Source organism: Aptenodytes forsteri, unplaced genomic scaffold (assembly GCF_000699145.1).
Source record: "Aptenodytes forsteri isolate BGI_AS27 unplaced genomic scaffold, ASM69914v1 Scaffold376, whole genome shotgun sequence".
In the NCBI taxonomy this organism is placed as follows: domain Eukaryota; kingdom Metazoa; phylum Chordata; class Aves; order Sphenisciformes; family Spheniscidae; genus Aptenodytes; species Aptenodytes forsteri.
Genome location: NW_008796056.1, coordinates 2,806,574 through 2,827,681, shown reverse-complemented (window position 1 = coordinate 2,827,681; position 21,108 = coordinate 2,806,574). Strand labels below are relative to the sequence as shown.

General features: G+C 38.5%; 1 protein-coding gene across 1 annotated transcript in view; it reads left to right on the top strand.

Moving 5' to 3' along the window:
* TMEM135 (transmembrane protein 135) overlaps window positions 1–21,108 on the top strand; it is a 185,485-nt gene that overhangs the window by 16,899 nt on the left and 147,478 nt on the right. Inside the window, exon 4 of the mRNA XM_019473930.1 lies at window positions 13,006–13,039. Within this exon, the coding sequence (XP_019329475.1) occupies window positions 13,006–13,039 (34 nt within the window). The remainder of the gene's footprint in view (window positions 1–13,005; window positions 13,040–21,108) is intronic.

The window sequence follows — 21,108 nt, the reverse complement described above, 5'->3', positions numbered from 1 at the left end:
GGATGTTACAGCAGGACCCCTCTCGATCATCTACCAAAGGTCTTGGGAGTCTGGGGAGGTCCCTGCTGACTGGAAGCTAGCCGATGTTATTCCAATCCACAAAAAGGGCGTGAGGGAAGACCCAGGAAACTATAGACCTGTTAGTCTAACCTCAGTTCCTGGAATAATTATGGAGAAGATTACACCAGGTACTGTTGAAAGGCATTTAAAGAACAATGCAATCATTAGGCATAGTCAGCATGGTTTCACAAAGGGAAAGTCCTGTTTAACTAATTTGATACCCTTCTATGATAAGGTCACCTGCCTAGTGGATGAAGGGAAGGCTAGCATTTTAAGTTGTAGCCGGATTGTGAAGCAGTCCTGTGTGAAGGAAAAGGATGTTCTCTGTGGGCCATAAAAAGACGCTGTGTTACTAGCAAGATGTAAACTACGTGCTCCATTTGTAAAAATAGCTGTAGAGTTAAATTTGCTGCATTTAAACGAACTGTGGAAACCTTTTTGTTCTTTATGCAAGAAAGATCCTCTCTCCCATACTGTGCTCTTAATTATTCCTACAATCAGTCTATCCTTCACTCCTGACCTTTACTCCTTGTGATTCTGTGTGTGCACATAAGATGTAGGTATAATCCTTATGCTTCTGCATGCCTTTTTAAAAGAAGTGGTTACAGTCAACACTGACTTTTCTAACCATCTGAAATGCGTGTTTCTATTTCATACCAGTCATCTCTTCCCAATCAGTTGAGTCAATCACCATTAAGTGTCTCAGTTATAAAGGCAGTCTAGTTAACTGTCTTAAGTTAGATTTCATCCACTTCAGGTGGCAAAAGTTTGGCAAGATGAATCCTATAGTTATGAACAGAGCAAGAAGGATCCTTGGGGATCAGTGATTCCAGTCCCATGCATTTATAGTCAATCAGCCCAGGTTATAAACTAATCAGGCTTCTGAAAAACTGTAACCATGTCTGCAGAAGTGTTCAGCAACCAAGTTTCAGGAATTTTCAGCCTGCAGCATTCGAATGTTGGAAGAATTTGGTCCAGCTTGCCTGTGGTCCTTGAAGTCTTGCAGAAGATGGAAGAGCAGGAGAGCAGCTACAGCTTTATAGGTTACAATCCATTTTCTGGGATAACACAGGCAGACAGAGTAAGAATACTGGAAGATCCCATGTAAAATATATACCTGTGATTCTGGAGATGCTGGAGAATGTGTTGCAGACATCTGGGTGGGTCTGTACAGACTGGGTTTGTTTTCTCTTAGTGTTGTTACAGTCAGGGCTGAGCTGGATCATGCAGGACTATTTGGTTGCATTTGCTCAATGGTCTCCAGTTCCCTAAGTTTCAGGATTTACCAGCTTAGGCACAGCACCAGCCGTGAGGTTACTTCATGAATAATAGTGTAAAGACATCACAGGCAGCACCCGTTAAGCTCTGGACTACCTCTGTCTGTTCACATGGGGCCAGCCTGGATGGACAAAGGGCAGCGCTAAGGTCAAGCTACAAGCTCTGATAGGTCCCAGGTCACTCTGTGTAGCTAGCTCTTCCTGCACTGCTCCATGAGTAATTGAGACTTGATTATAGTTAAAGTTTAATTTTTTTTTTTATTATTCTAAGGACCACTTTTGGCAAATCTGTTTTTGAAATGTTCACTTTGTAGGCTGAAAATTAAGTAAAAGTGATTTAGTCATCTGAGTTTTAGTATAATTTTGTATTCTGTTTTTCATCATTAACCCCCAAAACCCCACAAAAAACCCTAGAAAACTTACAGTCCTGTTGAAATGCCTACAGATAAAACGTTAAAATTCAGACTGCGCCTGAACATTGGACTATTCTGCAAGTCTGACTTGGATTCAAATGGCACAAACAGTGGATTAATTACTCTGTTCTGTCTGCTCAGCACTAGCATCCAGGAGACACTCATTTGGACTTCCTTGGCTTAAGGAAACACTTAATACATCTTCCGTGCCTGAATGTTTGCGTGTAACATGCAGCTCCCAGAGGGGGACTAATAAATATTCTGCTAGCATAGAATAAACTTCAGATGCTGCCTAGGTGAGCTGGCTATAGTGCTGGCTGATGTGGCAATGAAAAGCTTGACATTTACCTGGCGAGGTAACATCCGTGCCTACCATGCCTCTGGTACAGTGGCTGAAAGTCTTTGAGGGAACTTTTCTGTGATATGTTCCTCAGGTCTGCTCATAGGATATTGTTTTTAGATAGTACAGACGAGAGGAGCTTAAATCTTTGTTTCCATATGAGCCACACCTGTAAACCCTTTGTAAATGAAGTGACTCTTTCCTGTAGCTTCATTGCTCCCAAGGAATGAACGTTGTTGTTAGCTCCTGCAGCAGGAAAAGTGTGGAGGTAGAAACCTAGAATGGTAATGATTGCTATATTTAACCATGCAAGGGTTTTCTGTGGTGAAGATTACAGCAGTGTACTGTGGTTAAACATCTTGCTTCCCCTTCCTGCCCTCTTCCCTCCACATCTCAGAACAGAAAATGACACGTTTTTGTTTCCTTTAGTAAGTCCTATGGATTGCATAGTGTTTCTTGTAATCAGATGACCTCCATTCCAGATTGAAACTTTTTGATAAAGTAAGCATATGCCGTTAAAACCTTCTTCTAAAGATGGTCTGTCTGAAAAGCAAAAGCAGGAACAACAGAGACCACAGCATTAAAGGCAAGCATAAAACAGGTCTCATGAATTTGGGCCAGTACGTGTCATCACAATCCAGACTGCTCCAACTTTAGTGAAAGACTGAAACAATATGGGCTGTCTGGTAGTGCAACATCATTTTGTCTAGTTGAAGGAATTTGTATGTGCTCCGTCTTGCTTCATCAATGATAAATTTTTCCTTTTAAGCTCTTCTTCAGTGTCCGTTATTCATTCCTCGTGAGCAATGGACTGAGGAACTAGCAAAAATGTTCTAATACCAACTGTTGGCATTTTGGATCTTTGAGCTTAAAGTTAGAAAATAATAGGTTCACACTGGACTTGGCAATAGCTTCTTTCTGTCTTTGGTAGGTGAAATGTCACATTAATGTCTGTCTGTAGTATCTGGCACAGTTCGTAGAATACCGATGTCCTGCCAGAAGTTGACTTCTCAGTCAGTAGGGATGTGTTGAAATGACTCTCAGTCAAATTTTTAGTATGGCTTGCCTACCTTTCTAGAGAAGGTTTACATTGGCTTCTGACACTGCTATTCTTTAGGACCCCTGGTGTTCCAGGCCCTTATGGATGTAGGCACGCTATTAACAGCGTTAATCTGTCTCCTGCACGACTAATTCATAGTTCCTAACTGGATCTGAAGCCTGTTTTTAATATGACTTAATATGCTGTCATTGGGGTTCTAAAGGGGAAAAAAACGCAAATGGCACTGTACGTTGGCAAGTCTAACTCCATACCCTACTTCTGCTGGAATAGCTGGTCTGCTGTTTCTGAATATAAGGGCATTTAGAAGTTAGTCGCAGCATGTGAAAAACTGCAGTAGTCTTCCGTTTGAGTTGGATTGTTTTGTCACGTTAGCTTTTTTTGCATATTGCTTCAGGTATTTTGTAAACAGTGTAATCTGATCACAAACGTAATCATTAAAACATGAGTCTAAAGAGAAAATTAGCTCTAAACATGCAAACAAAACAATAGCTACTAGTTTGACAGACTAGAAAAAGAGCATTAGGCTGTTTAAGTCTTTTGAAATAGATGAAAAAACTGATGATTTGAGTAGCTTATCCAAAAACTTGTATTGTGGAATGGACCGTCTCAAACAGGGCACAGAATATGGCTCGGGGAGGGAGAGGCAGCTATTTCAAGAGGTTTCTTGGGAAGCCTCTGGAGCTGCTTCTCACCAAGTTGCTGTGGGCTGGGTTTGGGATGTGCAAGTAGGGTATGGGTGAATGGCTCTTAACCTGAGAAAGGCTGGAGGGTAGAGGTGGGGGAGAACAGGTCAAGTACTGGATGAATTTCCACTGGTGTTTGGACAACCCCAAGCTGTCTGCTAGAGTCGTAGCCTTATATGAGAATTTTTTTTCTCCTTCTTCGTGTCCTTCTCACTCCCAAAATATACTGAGTGTATGTCCAAGGCCAGTGAATATTGCATATCTCTGCAACTCTGAAATTTCTATGCCCCGTCTTACTCTTCTTCCCAGTTTTTATTAACAGTTCTGTCCAGTATGTCCTCTTTTTGCTACGAAACAATAGTGATTGTCAGCAAAATATGCAGAAGCAACGACCCGCTGCTGCTGAGGATCCCCAAAGCAGTTTTGCTCAAAAAGAGAGTACTTGCTCTTGTGCCCTACTGCATACCTTCCAGACAGAGCAGCCAAGCAGCACATGTTGTATCCTACTGAGAAGGTGCCCAGAAAAGAACTGAGTGTTTTCCTTTTGATTGACTGAGCCGATTAAAAACAATTCTGTGTTACTAGCAACAGTCCAAAGAAATTGTTATTTGGGGCCTTATTTAACACTGGATAGACCTTCTATACCAAGAATGTTAATAATTTAAAAAATTGCTGGAAATCCTTCATTTCTTTTCCTGAGGTTTGATTAATTTGTTATTCTTCTGTTATCTACTAGTCAATCCTTTTATGAAACTAATAACCTTTTTGGAATCTGATTTTTATCTATTCATGGAATCTTGTGAGGTTAAATCACACTTTAATTAAGAGTTTTTTTCCCCTCTGTAGGTCAGCCTTTGTTTTGACGCTGTTGGCTTTGTAGACACCATAGAGAAACTGGGAGAGGAGGAAGAGGGAGGGGATGTTGAAAGAAAATCTGTATAAAATAGAGTATAAAACAGTTAAAAAAATAAACTATAGATGTTATCTTGTGTTGCACTAGCTGAAAACTCAGTAAGAATTATTGGTACTAATTTAACTGGAATGTATTACTGTAGATATATTTTCTTTTTGGCTTCTCTCCCTTTCCAGTTTTCTCATACCCCTTCTTTGGCATGTGTTCAAATCATAGAACACGTTGAGTTTCTTTTCTTTCCTTTTAAGAACAACAAATTCTGAGTATTTGCAAGAAAAAATAACCATTTTACTTAACATGTAATGTGCTTGAAGCAAGTATTACTGATTTGCAGTTTTGAGCAACTTCAATTTCCTGACCTGTAAAGTGTCCATTTCGTACTTGAAACAGCCCAAAATTTTGAAATAGAAAATTCCTTAAAAAAATCCAGTGGCCCATGGGTCCTTAAACTGTATTTTTTGACAAGAAGTTATGTGCTTGAACGTTATCTTTGTGTGAAAGACTTGCTACTGGTATTTACCAAGTTCAAAAAGTAATCATTTTTGTTTTTTGAAAACTTATTGCTTAGGTCTGTTTTCATAATTTTTGGCATTATTTTGAAAGCTTATCTGTTCCTGCTGATTTTAAGTGAACTTTTGCACCAGGATTTCGCTGCTGGCCTCCAGCTGTCAGTAGGAAATTGGTGGGTGTGAGAGATTAACGATACCCTAAACATAATCTGTAGTACTTGTGTTATTACAGGGATGCAATCTCAACTCCAGATCTATAGTTGGTTAGCTTTTGGTGTCAAGCTGCTGTAGAGCAGAAAAAAAAAACCCTCTTCATTTTGACCTTTTTCTTTTCAGGGGAAACCTGTGATTTGTGTGTTTGATTAAATTCTGCAGGTTATAAAGTGGTGTGTTTTACAGTGTGTAGGGGGGAGGGAAGCTGGGGGGAGGAATTCTTCCTGTTTTTGCAGACCACAAATCCTGTCTGGGGAGCCATTACAAACTATTATGTCAGCTTCTTAGTTTATGTTCAGAAATTAAAGCCAGAGTTAACTCTTTTTTTTTTTTAAAAAAAAAAAAAGGACAAATGTTCTCAAATTTTACTATAACAAGTCAGTACAGCATAAGTTATGTGCTCTTTACCTTCTTTTTTTTTTACGTTCCACCCCATATATACCTTTGAATCCACTGATTCCTTTGAAAGTAGTTTTATTTGTGATTTCTTAGACTTGTGGAGAATCCAAAAAAGGATTATCGGTTAAAATAAGGTGATAACTGTCAGAATATGCAGCAGACTCGATGAACAGTGGTATTTGTATAAAATTCAAACTTGAATTTGTAGGAAACTTATACAAAACGTATTTTTCCATAAATTCACTATATTAAAACTACGCATAGTTCAGATCTTGTTGTATAGTCACAAGAAAAGGTAAGTTTTACTTGTTTAATTCTAGTACCTATTTATTCTCAGGTCAGGCTTATTGGTTTGACAACACTAAGAATTTTTGGAAAAGCAAATAGTAGGAACATGATGCTTTGGACTGGGGATGAAGTTAGAAAGCGTTATAGCAAAGCTAAAACGATTCTTGTCTTAACAGTGAGTTGGATATTTTTATTTTGTGTTTTTTTTGCCTCCCAATTGTTTAAATTTATTATATATGTGGAGAAACGTAACCCATCAGTGAGACTGTTTAATCAGAGAACATGTTCTCTTAATTGCATGCATAAAGATTTTTAACATCCTTCTTTATCCATCTTCAGGCTCCTTCTAGCCATCTCTACTACTAACTGCTGCTGTACGCTGGGTTGCAAGAGCTGTAGCAGGGTATGGGGCCTGGGTGTACTTGCCCCAGTGTGTACCTCGCCCTGTGGCGTGAATTTACTGGCTCACTGTTACAGCTCACACCTAGAACTATTCTCACTGAAAGAGGTGCCTGTTTAGTCAATTTATGTGGATTTTGTACATAGTGGTATTCATCTTGCTGTGGCTATTTCCTGTTATTTCTGACTTGGTCACTTATTTCCCCTTTAGTTTTGAGCAAGAAAAAAAAAGTGATCATAAAAAACACGCCTGGTAAAAAAATGCAATTATAGTAGTTCAAATATGTTTAATTAATGGCAGTGACTGTTTAGTTTTCAGGATGTCTACTCAGAAAGGTTTGTGGTTTAACTGAAACAAGGCAATAGAGAAAACAATGCTTTAAACTCCATATTGCCAAAAAAAGTTCTTGATGAGAAAACTGCAGGGACTGGAGTGCTGCGTATTAGACATATGAGATGGACAGGGCAAGGCAAAACATATGAAAGAAATAAATATTCAAAAGGAGGAATGAATATTGAGAGAGAAATAACTTAAAAATGACAGGTGCCTACCTCTCTTCTGTGGCTGTTTAGAGAAAGAGAAGGTGTCTGCTTTCTGTTGGAAATTTTCTTTGAGTGGTGCTGTGGTTGCGATAATTAATTTATGGTAAAATTGCCATGAGCATAAGCATGTTCTAAGGATACATCCCACCTTCAGGCAAGGTTTTTTTGGGTGGCTTTTTTTTTTTTGTTGTTGCTTTTTTTTTAACTTAGCAACAACTCTATATTTAAGGAAAACCATAAATATATTTAAGGAAAACCATAAATAAGAAGAGAGAACTGGCAGTGAGTTTTGTAGGAAAAAATATCTTGGTTGTATTTTAAAAATTGGTATTTTGTATGATTTGCTATTATATGAAGCAAAAGCTCATGCTACTTGTGAAAGTAAGATTATTCTTTGAATTTTATAACATGTCAAGCTAAGCAAGAAAACATTCTTTAGGAAACTGTTCCACAAACAATATGTTGGCATGCAGATTTGTACAGTTGTCATTGCTTCTATTGGCATGAATAGGATTTTTAACTCATGTGTAAGGGGAATTGGACTTTGGCCTCAATCAAATAAGTTTTCCAGAATTTACAGCACTTACATGAAAATATAAATACCTTGCTCACAGGCAGATGCATTCCAAGTCTGAGAGTGGTACTTAGTGATTTCTTTGACTTTAAAATACTACTGATTAAACAAAGAATAGGAAATCTTTAATCTGTTTTTTATTTCCTGTATCTTCACTTTTAAGTCCTTGAGGATGAGTTCTGAAAAATTGGGACAGTTTCAGTAAAGAGCCATGAGTATGATTAAAATTTTAGGGAACATTGTGGAAAAACTGAAGGAGCTTCGGTTTCGAATAAGAAATGGTATGTGGGTGACTTAGTTGGACTCTGTAGTGTTACAGTGGAGGTAAAGGTAAGTAGCATTAGAATAACTTATCAGTGGTTGTGGTGACTTCATTGGAAATACTTAAAGACAAGTTTGATCTTTTTAAAGAAGTGGCTAATTCATTAAAGAAAAGTTTGTGTTTTATATTAGTTAGGAAGCCAGATTATTTATCACTGTAATCTCTTCAGATTTTATAATCTGTGGAAAAAATTATGTATGATATTTTGAAGTTGCTTTCTACCTTTTTTTTCCATAGAATGATAGAATTGTTCAGATGAGCCTTGGGAAGTCAGCTAGTGCAGCTTCCTGCTCGGAGCAGGACCAGCACTGAGTTCAGACCAGTTTGCTTAGGGATTTGTCTGGTCAGCCTTGCAAACCTCTGAGGGACAGAGGTCCGACAACCCCTTTGGGTCCCTGTTCCAGTGCTCGGCTGTCTTGATGAAGAACATGCTGTTTCCTCAGGTCAAGTCAAAATCTCCCCAGCCATGCTCATGGTCCTCCCTGCCGGTTGATCGATGCCTGTTTCGTATTGGGGACCAAAACCAGACGCAGTGCTCTGTGTGGTGTAGTGAGTGCCAAGTAAAGGGGATTAATCACTTCCCTTGACCTCCTACCTACACTTCTGGTAATACAGCCCAGTACACTGCTAGGCTTCCTTGCTATTTTTATCCTATAGCTTTTTTGTTTTTTTTTTTTTAACAGTTATTTTAGACTCTTTCTTCTGGGCAGTGCAATCACAAAAACATGTGGTTCTCTGTTGAGGTTTATAGGCCATAGTTTAAGAGCTATTGCTGTTAGAATTTGGTCTGAACATTACCAAGTTGTCCAAAAAGCAAATTTTATCAAGTGAAACTTTTCTTTGAGGAAGGTATAAATGAACAAGAGAATTATCTTCTGGAAGCCTGTGGTCTGTTGTAATTTAAACATTAAAAGTGGAATCCATGAGATTGGAATTGTTCAGCCACAGATGACGTGACCTGTGCTGAATAACTAAACTCTGAGACGTTGCCTGCTCAGTTCTCTAACAGACATATAAGAAAATTCATGTGAAAGTGTGAATTGCGGAGGAAAAAAAAAGGAGAAACAAAATGAAAAGTATGCTAAACACTACTGCTCTTTGGTACTTGAATTAAAAGGTAATTAAAAACCGTGATTGTTGTCATGCAATCCTCCTTTTCAGGTAAAAGATACCAGTCTTGTTAAGGCTTTTTCAGAAGAGTTTTTCTTCGGTTCGTTAACTTAACACAACAGACTGGCAGGATGGACCAGGACATGCCATCCTATCTCTTGTCCCACAGATGCAGCTCTCTTGGATGCTGACTTACGTCCTTGTCGTGGTTCAGCCCTGGTCTGCCACTCATGAATTTTGCCCCTAGCTTGTGTTTTTCCTTCCCGAATTAAAGATCGCGTATGTCATTAGAAACAGAGCAGGGCATGGGAGCTACTATCAGTTGAACAGGTGAGAGGGAGGCAGTGGGAAGCCAAAATGAAGATCTTGATGAGAGTGGCCTCTGGAAGAAAATGGCATGAGACAGAGACGATGGAGGAGGAAGGGGCAGTAAGGATTTGTGTGCATCTGCTTGGGCTTTCCCATAGTGACCTTGCTGGACCATCAGTGGTGTAACTACCTGCTGACGTTGGTGCTCCTGACAGTAATGTTCAACACTGGTTCATGGACTTTCGGGGTGAAATGTTAACCATTTATTAGTATCTTTAAACCTCCCCAAAGCAGGTGGTTAGACATGGCTGACTAATTATTTTTGTTGTTTAATTATTTCCTGCTTTTGTAATACCATTTCCCAATTATATTCTCTTATTTACCAGCTGCCGTTTTAATACAGTCCTTGGGTTGTACCAGTGACCCTTTTGCTTGGCCTACCTCCATCTTTCTGTCCTGTTTTCCATCAGCTGTCATTGCTACAAAATAGCATGACGTTTTCTGAACTTCCACCCACTTTTTAACAGTCGAGTTCAGGGTTGGGTTAGGCTTGCTGGATCATATTTGCACAGGGCCAGGAAAAGTCCTCCCCCCCCCCAACATGGGGCTATTTATTTTTAAAATGGTCACAGAATTAATTTGGAGGAAGAAAACTTTCTGCTTGGAGTTAGCCAGTACAGCAGTAGATAAAGACGGGCTTGCTGCAGGCAGTTTCAGATGATGTCATCTAGCAAATTTGTGTATTTTCAGCTCCGGAAGTTACTTTCTTGTGTGCATTCGTTGTCTGCACGTTGTCCCTCCTCCGAATTACCTATTTCTTGCATCGGTCTCACTGCAGCTGCACTGCAGCCTCTGATTTCTTTCCTTCCTCTTCTCTAGCCCCTTTTCCTTTCTTTGTCTTTGCGATTGGCGAATTGCATTTTACACTTAGCCAAAAGGGACCACAATAGAAGCTAAAACTTTGTTAGATCAAATTCTTAGTTTTTTAGTACTTAAAAATTCAGTGGGAGGCTAAAAGACCCTGCCTGCATGTCGTCCCTGCCTGGGTGACGTAGAGACTGAAGGAGAGAATCCACCAAGTAAATTATGTGCACGTACAATAGTCATGCTGTTTTGTGCATGCTGTACGTAATACAATCGTGAATGCACACACTGTACTCTTAAAGCTGCATGTGTCACTCAGTAGCTGGTGGTAGCTTCTTGCAGGTAGGTGTGTTACTGCAGGTCGTTACTGCAGTTCTGATGTTTTCGAGAATACTCAGTGTATTGAGTTACCAGGTTAGCTCTCATGCCTGAATTTAATTCTGTGTTTCCAAACAGCTGGGTGTTTGGATATTTATCCTAAACTTGTAATGCTATTACAGGAATAAAAAAAAATAAATCCAAGAAACATGAAATACCCAGTATTTTTCCCCACGAGAACAAATGAAAATAAAATTTACAGTACAAAGAACTGTATCGGCTGACAATTTGCTAATCAGAAGGGTCTGGACACCAATATTATTTTATCATCTGAGCTAATCGGCTGAAAGACTAGATGATTGTTTACAGACCAGCCTGAGAGTTGAATTCATTTATTACATGAGGTGAATTTTCACCCCTTCCTGGTCAGAAACATCATGCAGTATTTTGATGCTTTATTACAAGTTGTAGAGGTGTCTCTGCTTTAACATTTACAGACCCTATTCCCTATCTGTTGTCTTTTTGTTTCTTGTGTGCCTCATCCTCACCAAAGCTTTAGATTCAGGCTTTTTTCCCTTAGGTTTCTGTGCTAGAGTCTTGTTTCTAATACCTGGCACAGAGCGGTACGAGGTGGAGAAGGTATACAAAGAGCAGATTTGTAACTCTGCTTTTTTAAAACAAAACAAAACTGATTTTGCTAGTTAAAGTTCTGAACTTGAGCCAAATTTGAATCTTCCCTGTGAATAGAGAGCAACTTGTGGAACTCAGGATGGTGCATCATTGCTTCCCACAAATTCAACGTGATGTGAAAGCACTGAAGCTTGTAAGTGGAATGTACCCCTGTATCTTAGATATCTGCTGTGAAAAACCTTGATCTGGATGCGTAACTTGGCAAAGTTATAAACACCTAAACATGGGGTCAGAAAATACTGAATAAACTTTTTTTTCGGATGGTTGAAGCCTGGAAACTATGCAATAGGAATTTCTCTGTTTCCTGCTACCTGTGATTTTGATTTGCTTGCTTATTCAACTGATGTGATAGCAGGATATGTTCAGTTAACATACCATTCTCTTAAGCACTCTATGAATGCTTGAAAACTTAGTCTCATGACAAAATGGAACATACAAGCCTGGGTTGGACCTTCTGTTATTCATGTAGTAGCAATATAAAAAAATCCTGAATGATGTGAAGACAAAGGTGAGATCAGGTTATAAACTCAGTTCCATACTGAGAAACTTTAATGGTTAAACATGTGGTGCCTTCTATGTTATTTTGAAGTTTTGTGTGTAACAGCAGTGGGGACAATAAGAAAAACCCCAAATATTACAAGGCTGACAGTAAAATCAAGAACAACACCATTCCAATAAGAAATACTGAAACTGAATTTTCCAACCTTTGCCCATAGTCTCTAAGCTAATATTTGCAGAAGAGGAGGAAGGAACGAGGGCAAAGCAAATCTGCAGTGGTAAGGCTTTCCACTTTCTCAAGGTCGATGGTGACTTGCGAATGATGTACAGAAAATAACTGGTTTTTTTCATCTGGACCCTTCAGTGACATCTAAGACAGTCTGATACTGGAGCAGCTCACATCTGCATAGTCAAGAGTTCAGTTTTGGTCTGATGCAGTAGCATCTCTGCATAGTCAAGAGTTCAGTTTTGGTCTCGTGCTGCAGTAGCATCAGCAAAAGTGTGAGAGCGCGAGCTCAAGTTTACACTTACGCTATCTGAACAGCAGTGTGAGCTATGGGCTGAGACATAGGGACAGATCCGAAAATAGAAGGGGAGAAAAAGAAAAAAAAAATAGATAAAGGTTAAGAAAAGAAAACGGTGGCAGCTGTGCCAGGGCGCTGTTGGCATTGTGACTCTCAACTAGAAAAGGCAGGGCATGCTGGTTTGAGCCAAGATGTCTGCATCATTGGTCTCAGTAGAAAACACTTTTCATGATAATATAAGCAGAAGGGCTAAGGCACCTTGAGTCACATAGCACTGATCGCAAAACAGAAGCTTACTCACAAGCATTTTTCTGTAAATTCACAGTTTAACATAGGCTTTGGCCACAGTTCGTATGCTTACGTTACCAGCTCGTGTGTAGGCTTTTATTTTGTGATAAGTGCTGTGTAATTCGAGGTGCCCTGCCCCTTCATGAAGGCTTCAGGACTTGTGCAGTAGCAAGTTGCTGTATATAACTTGGTTCATGTAATTCCTCACCGCTTTGGATACCGTGCTATCAAGGTGCTATTTTTGGTTTCTTATGTATTTTTCTATAGGGTGGTAATGATTCATCCTTCATCAATAATCTGTTTTTTTTAAACTCTCTTCTCTAATAAAATATTATTAATGCTTAAAGTGTTTTTCTTCAGTGTGCAAAAAATGTTCAATTTATTCACTAATTTTATCATTTCTGTTTATAGGAGAGGTCTCCTCACAATTTACATGGCCAATCAAGTAAGTAGTCCTTTATTTCAAGAATAAAAATACGTCAGATCCATTGGAAATGTATCTTGTTTAAAATGGATGCTGAGATTCATTGCCTTTTTAATGCTTCCAGGATTTTTCTTTTTCTTTAAGAATTATGTGTTAATAGGTAAATAAAATTATCTTAAGAGCAAATTGTGACCATAGGTCTTTTGGAAGTAGCTGTAAAGCAGAGGCTGAAATGTATTTCATTGTGCCTTGCTCAAAATTTCTTGTGTCATAGCCCCAGGAAAATGGGTGGTTTTATATATCCCCTCCATAGTAGAATGGCATCTGGTACTTTTAATGTTCATTATTTTGCGGACGAGTAATCCAACACCATATACTTTAGTTTCATAATTGTTTCTCAAACTGATATCAAATATTGCACGTGCAAACATTTTTACCACATGGTTGTATAGATTTAATTTTTTTGTGTGTCATATTGCTTATTTTTGTGTGTCATTCTGCTTATAATCTCATTCAAATACATAACAGTAGTGAATTTATCTAAATGACGCTTTATGCATTAACTTTTTCTAAATATGTAATACTTCTGTTACATGATCATAGTCCTTTAGAACTGATTTTATTATGCCAAAAGAATTATCTGAGGTTTTTATACAACTCAGTTTGAGTTGTGTAAAGAGTCACGGAAACTACAAGAAAAGGAAACCACCTAAGAGTTGTGTCCAGACTACCGTAACAATTTGCTGGGGCCTCAACAGAGTCGTGCAAGTGTGAAACTCTTTGATGATGATGAAAAGATTCATGAGTAAAAGTGAGGAGACAAAGGCAATGTATTGCAGTACAGATTAGGGTGATAAAAATGATACCTTCTCTTCCATCCTTGTGAAGTCATTGATGGTGACTCTTGTAATTCTGAAGATTTTGGGAGGGGGGCTTTTAGAAGGAGGTGACATCATTTGATTGCTAGCAGGTAAATATCCTGGAAACTCCCTATATGTGTTTGCCAAACCCATTACAAACTTCTCCCTCAAATTCTCCTGTTTAACAATTTATTTTAGACAGAAATTGTTTCTTGGGCTATTCTGTGTTCATATACTGCCTGTCATTACAGACAGACTCATGAGTGGAGCTTACAGACTTCAGAAGAGAAGAAATTAATTCTTGCCATTAATTTTATTATTGTCAAGTACCATTTTAACTTTTATAGCTGCTTGACTTGGATGGCTCATACAGTATCCTTCAGGATTTCTTTTCTTTGTAAAGTTTTTTTTCCTAATTTGAAAAGATGAAAAATCCCTTTCCTGAAATTTAATTAATTAGATGTTCAGACCCCTCAATAACATGTGGGAACAAAGTTGGATTCCTACAAGGATATATTAACCTTGAAAGATTTGAAGTTTTCCTTGAATTCAAAAGAGCAACTGTGTAGAAACTCCTCGTTCAGGAAACATAGGTTATAAAAATGGTGATAATTAGTTGGGCATGTCATTGGGGATGGACTTTTCAAGAGAAGGGTGAAATAGGTGTGCTTAATTAGCAGCACCTCTGAGTATCCCAATTCTCCCAAAGCTATCGTCATGTTCACGGCTCTTAAGCTGTGATGCCACACAGTTCACATGATGTTGGATGGTGTTATAAGGGAAAAGCCAACTGATGCAGTTATGTTTTATTGATGCCATTCGATGTGATGGATATTCTCTTCAGCATAGCGGTTTATTTTAGTCACAAATATTTGGTGAACTTAGGGCTACCAGGGTTTGCTTCGTAAACTGCCCTTGATCATGACATACTTACCTTGTTGGCAAGCTGTGTAATCACTGTAAATGTTTCCCTGTTTGTGTTGCTTGTCTTTGGTTTAGACTTTTATATGCTTTGATAAGATTCACTTAGAAATTTACTAAGCCTTTAAGACATTTATTCCTGTCATCTTTAGATTGCGGCATGCCCCATTCTGAAAGCTGGCAAATTTTAATCATTAGTGATGGCAGGTAGATTGTGAAATTACACTGCATTTCTTACATTCTGTAAAACTAGTGTCAGGACCTATTAAGATTGAACTAAATGTGTTCCTTTGTTTTGTTTCACGTTTTGCTAAACTGTGTTTTGCAGCCTGAGCAATAATAATTGAGGTTTTTTCTGTGATTCTTCATGTGTGCCTTTGCCCGCTTAGACAGACAGGAGGTAATTGTAATTAGGTTTATTGGTTATTATAAGCAATTATCATGACTGTTGCTGCAGTGAATTTTTATAGCCATATTAGGGCTTTTAAATCAGAAAATTTTACTTCTATTGTCCTGTTGGCAACGTGTGACAATTTGTCGTCAGAAATGAATTTACTTAGTGAAAAGGGGAAAGGTGTGTTAAAGTCTTTATGCATGGCTGCTGTTTCTCAGTTCAGTGAGTGAAATGCAGTACAACATGGAAGGCAGTGGGTCTAAGGACTCTTGTTCTAAAGGTGACATTTTTATTGATACTTAATCTGGAGCTACTAGAAACATACGAGTAAGTGTCCTGGCTAATTTTAAATAAGTCAGTGATTATAGATTTATGTGAACCCGAACTCCCCAGTTACATTTCCTTGCTGCTTACACAATAAAATGACAGATTAGAAATAAGCTGTTTAGGTTATATATGCTCTATGGAAAAAATCGAATAAAAATGCTTTCTTAGGGTAGCCTTCTGCTAAATTGAAACTATACAACAATGCACTTTGGAGCTTGGATTTTCTTTTTTTTTTTTTTTCCTTTTTTTAAGATAAGAACTAGAAATAAGTATAGGAGTGAAGGATCTGTAGTATTAATTTTGATATGCAGAGTCTAAAATCAATTTCTGAGCTTCTTGCTGGATGTCAGTTGAAGTTTTTAGAAGTAAACTAATATGCCTGAGCCCTAACATTGTTGAACGTGTGGGTTTGGGAATTTTTAACTAGTTACAGTCTGAGACCTGACGTTTCTGTAATACCCCGGAGTCAAGTAGCAGTAGTCAGTGCTGTGGACTACACAGAAGCACGGAGCCTTTCAAGTTCCATTTTGGATTGCACATGTTAAAGTCAAGAAATTGCTAGGATCGTAAGAGATGCGTTGGTAGTGAACATATGAGATGATCCTTCATGGATTATTTGAGATCAAAAGGAACCCCAAGATTCCAACAAAAGGTGGAAAGTGAAATGTAATCTCTTCAGTTATTTTTATCTGGAAAAGTAGGTAATATTGATGACTGCCCATGAGTAAGACGTATATCTTATGTTTCAAAACAGTTATGGTGTACTTCATTGTGAACAGCTCAACAGTTGAGTTGTTGCTTTTAAGTTGAAGAAACCGAGTCTTTGGATTACAAATTTTTTTGTGTTACAAACAAAGGCTGCCTTCAGTATGCAAGATAGGAAGACACTAATCTGGACTAGGGCAAATTTGATATGAAACTTTTGAGAAACAAAAATTTAGGAAAATTGATACGTTGTCACTGAAATGCTACACCAAAGAGGCAGTTATCCTAGCATATGCTGAACTACAAAATGTGTTTTTTTTCCTTTATCAGAAAAAAATGGAAGTTTCTTCATGTGCTGTGTTTGAAATGCAAACTGTGCATCACTATATCAAAGGATTTCTTCGTTTTATACCATGGCTTCTAACGTATGCTGTTGTACTTACAAAATTGGAAATGTTAATATTAACAAGTTGCTCTTGAGGGTCACCGGTTAAACGATGTAAAGCTCAAGCATAAGATAAGGCAGCTGGATGCAACAGGGAGAGTGATGCTGTTGAGGACTGGTTCTTGAGTGTGATGGGAGGAAGAGGTGTAGGAATCTGGCCCAGCCGTAGAGAGAGCATTAGGGAGTGGAAAGGTATAAATTTGAAAAATAAGACAAGAAAGATAGGAAGAAAAGGAGGCGGAGAAGTACAATCTAAAGATGAGAAATGAGAATTTATTGTGGCAAGAGACATGAAGGGTCTGGAGTCGGACTGACGTAGTGGCAATTGGTTTGTGGGAGTGTTACAGATAGAACAAGTGGAAGAAAGATGAGAAAACGTAGAGTCTATTCTAGTTTAAGCAGTGAGCAGATGATAAAGAAAATGGTGCATTTGTGGGGAAAGGAAAGGATGAATTTTGTTGCAATTAGTATGAAGAGAAATTTAGCAAGAGCCCAGAAAGAGAGACAGAGAGAGAGGGTATAATTGAAGTCCTGGATGTGGGAGTTGGAGAAATTGTTGTCAGCAATTGCATCTGGATAAAGTTTACACAGAAATAGGAAGATCCCGTGTTTTATTTATCGCTATGCTGATGTTAGGTCATCAGTGCATCTGCCATTTATGAAGTATTATACATAGGTCCTCATATACCAAGGAGGACCTACTGTTTTAAAGTAAGAAATATACAGCCATGCTTGTCATCAGTAGTATGAAAGCAAAGTATGGGAGGAAGGGTACATTTTCCCAGATGCAGTGCAATGTGGTGATCATACATTAAAGACCAGTGATAATGAATAGAAATGCTGAGAGGACAGTCAAGCGTGTAAGAAGAGTGCAGTAAGGGAAGACCTTCAAAATTTTGTACATCCAAACTTGTGATGTTTTTTTGGAAAACCTCTGAGAGCTGCTGTGACCATGTTCACTTTAACAGCCTGCTAATGAAGCTGAGAGCCTGCTTACCTCGTTGCTGTTCCTTTCAGACGTACCAGCTCCTTCCCTTCCCTGTGTCTCCTATTTCAGAAATACTTTTTTCATTTGTATTTCAAGTCCAATTAAGAAATAGTTACAGTTACTAAGAAATACTGTTCACATTAGACAAATACTGAATTGAACGAGTTGATCAAAGGCATTCCAGTGGGTGATGCTCTGCTTCTGTATACGATAGAGAACAAGTAATACAGCTGAGCACAAAGTTTATTGCAGTTTTAAAGTAGTCCAAGCAGTTTCACAGTTGAATTATTTTTCAGTTGCATAAATAGACTAAATCTGGGTTCATTTTGGCTGTATGTTTGTTTATTCCAACCAGTCAATGTGAAGGCCGCATGTAAGTTGTGCTCTTAAAGCTTGAAATATTTGGTTTAGGAGCATGCAAAAATGCTGAAGCACAGACTTACAAAGAAATCCCTCAGGATCTAATGGAGAAATGTGTATCTAGTGCTCTTCAGTCAGCTTTAACTCCAGATATTTGTATGTTTTACAGGATGGAAGTCATCGTGATTCAAAATATCACTAAATCTTCATGCTTTGCAATATTTTAAAAAAATCAAAGCCATTAGCCTAATTTAAGATACATGGCACATGCAGGCAGCAAAGTAGATACCAAGCTTGGCAGAGATATGGCACAATATAAAACATGGTTCAAATGTTTGAGGCCAAGGGCCCTCCAATATCACTTTCCATATACACTAAATTTGTTGTTATTGTTTCATGCTTTGTGGGGGTGATACGTGGAGGGATGAAAGAAAGAGGAGTGAGACTTGCTACGGCAAGAGAAAAAGCAACAGCAGAAATCCACTTTTAAGCTGTGCTTTTGCTGGTCCTGTAGTTTTAAGTTTTTGCTAAAGGCAAACTGGTAATACTGTAAAGGAAGGTACTTGCACGCAAGAAGCGCTCTGACACTGAGCATTCCTGAGTGATTTTTCTCACCAGCTTATCAAGTGCTTTCTGTACAAAATTGCCAGTGTGTCTGAGTTGTTACGGATGTTTCAAGAAACACCTTGTGCCAGTCGCAATTAAATGCGGGAGGATACTATGAATAATACAGGTTGAAGGTTTGTGGGGGTTTTTTTTTGGGTTTGGTTTTTTTTTTGAGTAATGTGCTGTTTGACTATAAAATCATGTTTCTGTCATTTGCATACGTTGCAGCTCTGAGAAATTATCACCTAGGCCTGTTACATGCTATAAAACATTGTGTACCATTTCAGAAGTATCCTTTAAAATAAAAAAAAAGTTCATGATTGTCACTTCTTCATTGATAATTCTGTGAAATAATAGGTATTTAACATGTCCCATTTGTTTTGGCAAACCATTATATTTGGTTACACAGTTTGTTTATTGTAACACAAGAAAATGTTTTGTTTAATTTTACTAAACTGACATTTTATAAACAAGGCACCAACCGGCTCCTTTTCTTCTCCATTGGGAACAATTCAGTTTTAGTCAAAAGATGGAGACAATCCAGAATGAAGGAGGGCAGATGGATTTACTTTTACTCAATACATATTTTAAAGTTTTTAGAAGCGCTGGGTTCTAGTAAAATGGATTTGACCACTCCTCCCTTTTCTTTTTAGATAATTAAAATTTTGTTGTGTGCTTTCATGTGATTCCTAGTATTAATATTACACAAGGACTGCTGGGACGGGGGAGCTTACCTATTCTTTTAGCATATTAGCTGAGATAGGAATACCTGGGATTTTTTTTTTAGTTTTCTAACATTTCAGAAGTAATCTCTGTAACTGCAAGTGCATCAAGTAAAGGCTTGAGACACTTGTCTCCCAGGGTGCTAGCGGTCCTTCTGCCACCATCTCTTCCTTGCTTTGTAACTGTTACCTGTGCCCCTCTTCTGGGGTGACAGTGGCTTTGGTTACAGCAGCAGCTGGCAGGGACCATGTGTATTTATTCTCTAATAGTGTCCAGAGTAGATACCCCTTTCATTCCTTGCGTTGTCACCTTTTGAGTCTATAGTGTGTCAGTTGAAGTAAAACCATTGCTTAGTTCCTTCTTGTGGGCTAGCTTTGTTCTTAGAATAGTAAGTTGTCTTATTTTCTCTGTTTTATAAGTTGTTGTTAGAACAGCGCAAGTACTTTGATATTTGGTTTAGATTGGACACTAGGAAAAATTTCTTCACCAAAAGGGTTGTCAAGCATTGGAACAGGCTGCCCAGGGAAGTGGTTGAGTCACTTGCTAACAAGAAACAAGACTTCTCTGGTATCAATTTAGACCTTTATATCAACTCACTAGTGTTTTCCCTGAGGCTACAGTTCTAATACATGCTTCCTCCTTAACACATCTCAAGTCTGAAGCTCAGCTGAGGGTCCTGAATCCCCACTTCTAATAGTGGCATTTTTGCTACTGTTTTTGCCCACATTGTAACCTGGGATTTTGTGAAGAGCTGTTTGCTTCTGCTTCTATCGGGTCATGCGATGTTCCTGGACAAGTCCTGCCTTTTGTTGCAGAATGGTATTTTTCTGCTATTTTATCATCTGGATTTAGGAGGAGAGCCTCTTCCGTAGCTTCTGCTTCTTTACTGCCTGGATCTTCTTGGAAGACTGAGGTAGAAAACAAAGAACTTGCATCTTTTCCATTTCATAGAAGGCATACTCAGATGGAGCTCATCCGACATTTGTTCTATGGCCTTCACATAATTTACTCTGTCTCATGGTTTAAAGCCAGGCAGAGTCAGCCCCTGGTTCTCAGAATGACACTTGGGGTATGGCTGGTGTCACAGCATGGACAGTCAAGCATCACAAATGCACTTTTTGACAATGACAGAGGACTTGAATGTAATCTGGTTTACCAAACTCAGGAGAAAGAACCAAGGTTGATGGGTTTTTATCCTTTAGATTTTAAAAAGCAAATCTCAAAGAAGAAAGCTAATCACGTTAGACTTGAAGACAGTGTGCTTGAGTGAGAAATGTGGGGTTTTTGTTATATAATTTCAATAGGCAATCGTTAATACTCTATAATTAAATGGTAATGAAATACAGCTTTCTCAGCCACCAATGGCACTTAGATTATTTTGTAAAATAAAGCCTCAAAATAAGAAGTTGTCTTTCAGAAACATCTCAAAGGAAGGAAAAAAAATCCTAATGAAACAGAAGGCTTACGGAGTCAAAGATCTGCATAACTAGAATGTACTCGTTACTCATTATGGTCTCTTTTTCGTTTGGTTTGCACTCTGACAGGTAGAATCAATAATTGAGAACTAGCTCTTATTAATTTTAAGCTCTTCTAATGCTCCATCTGTGACCAGGTGACCCGCTTAGTGGATGAGGGAAAGGCTGTGGATGTGGTCTACCTGGACTTCAGTAAAGCCTTTGACACCATCTCCCACAGCATTCTCCTAGAGAAGCTGGCGGCTCACGGCTTAGACAGGTGTACTCTGCGCTGGGTCAAAAACTG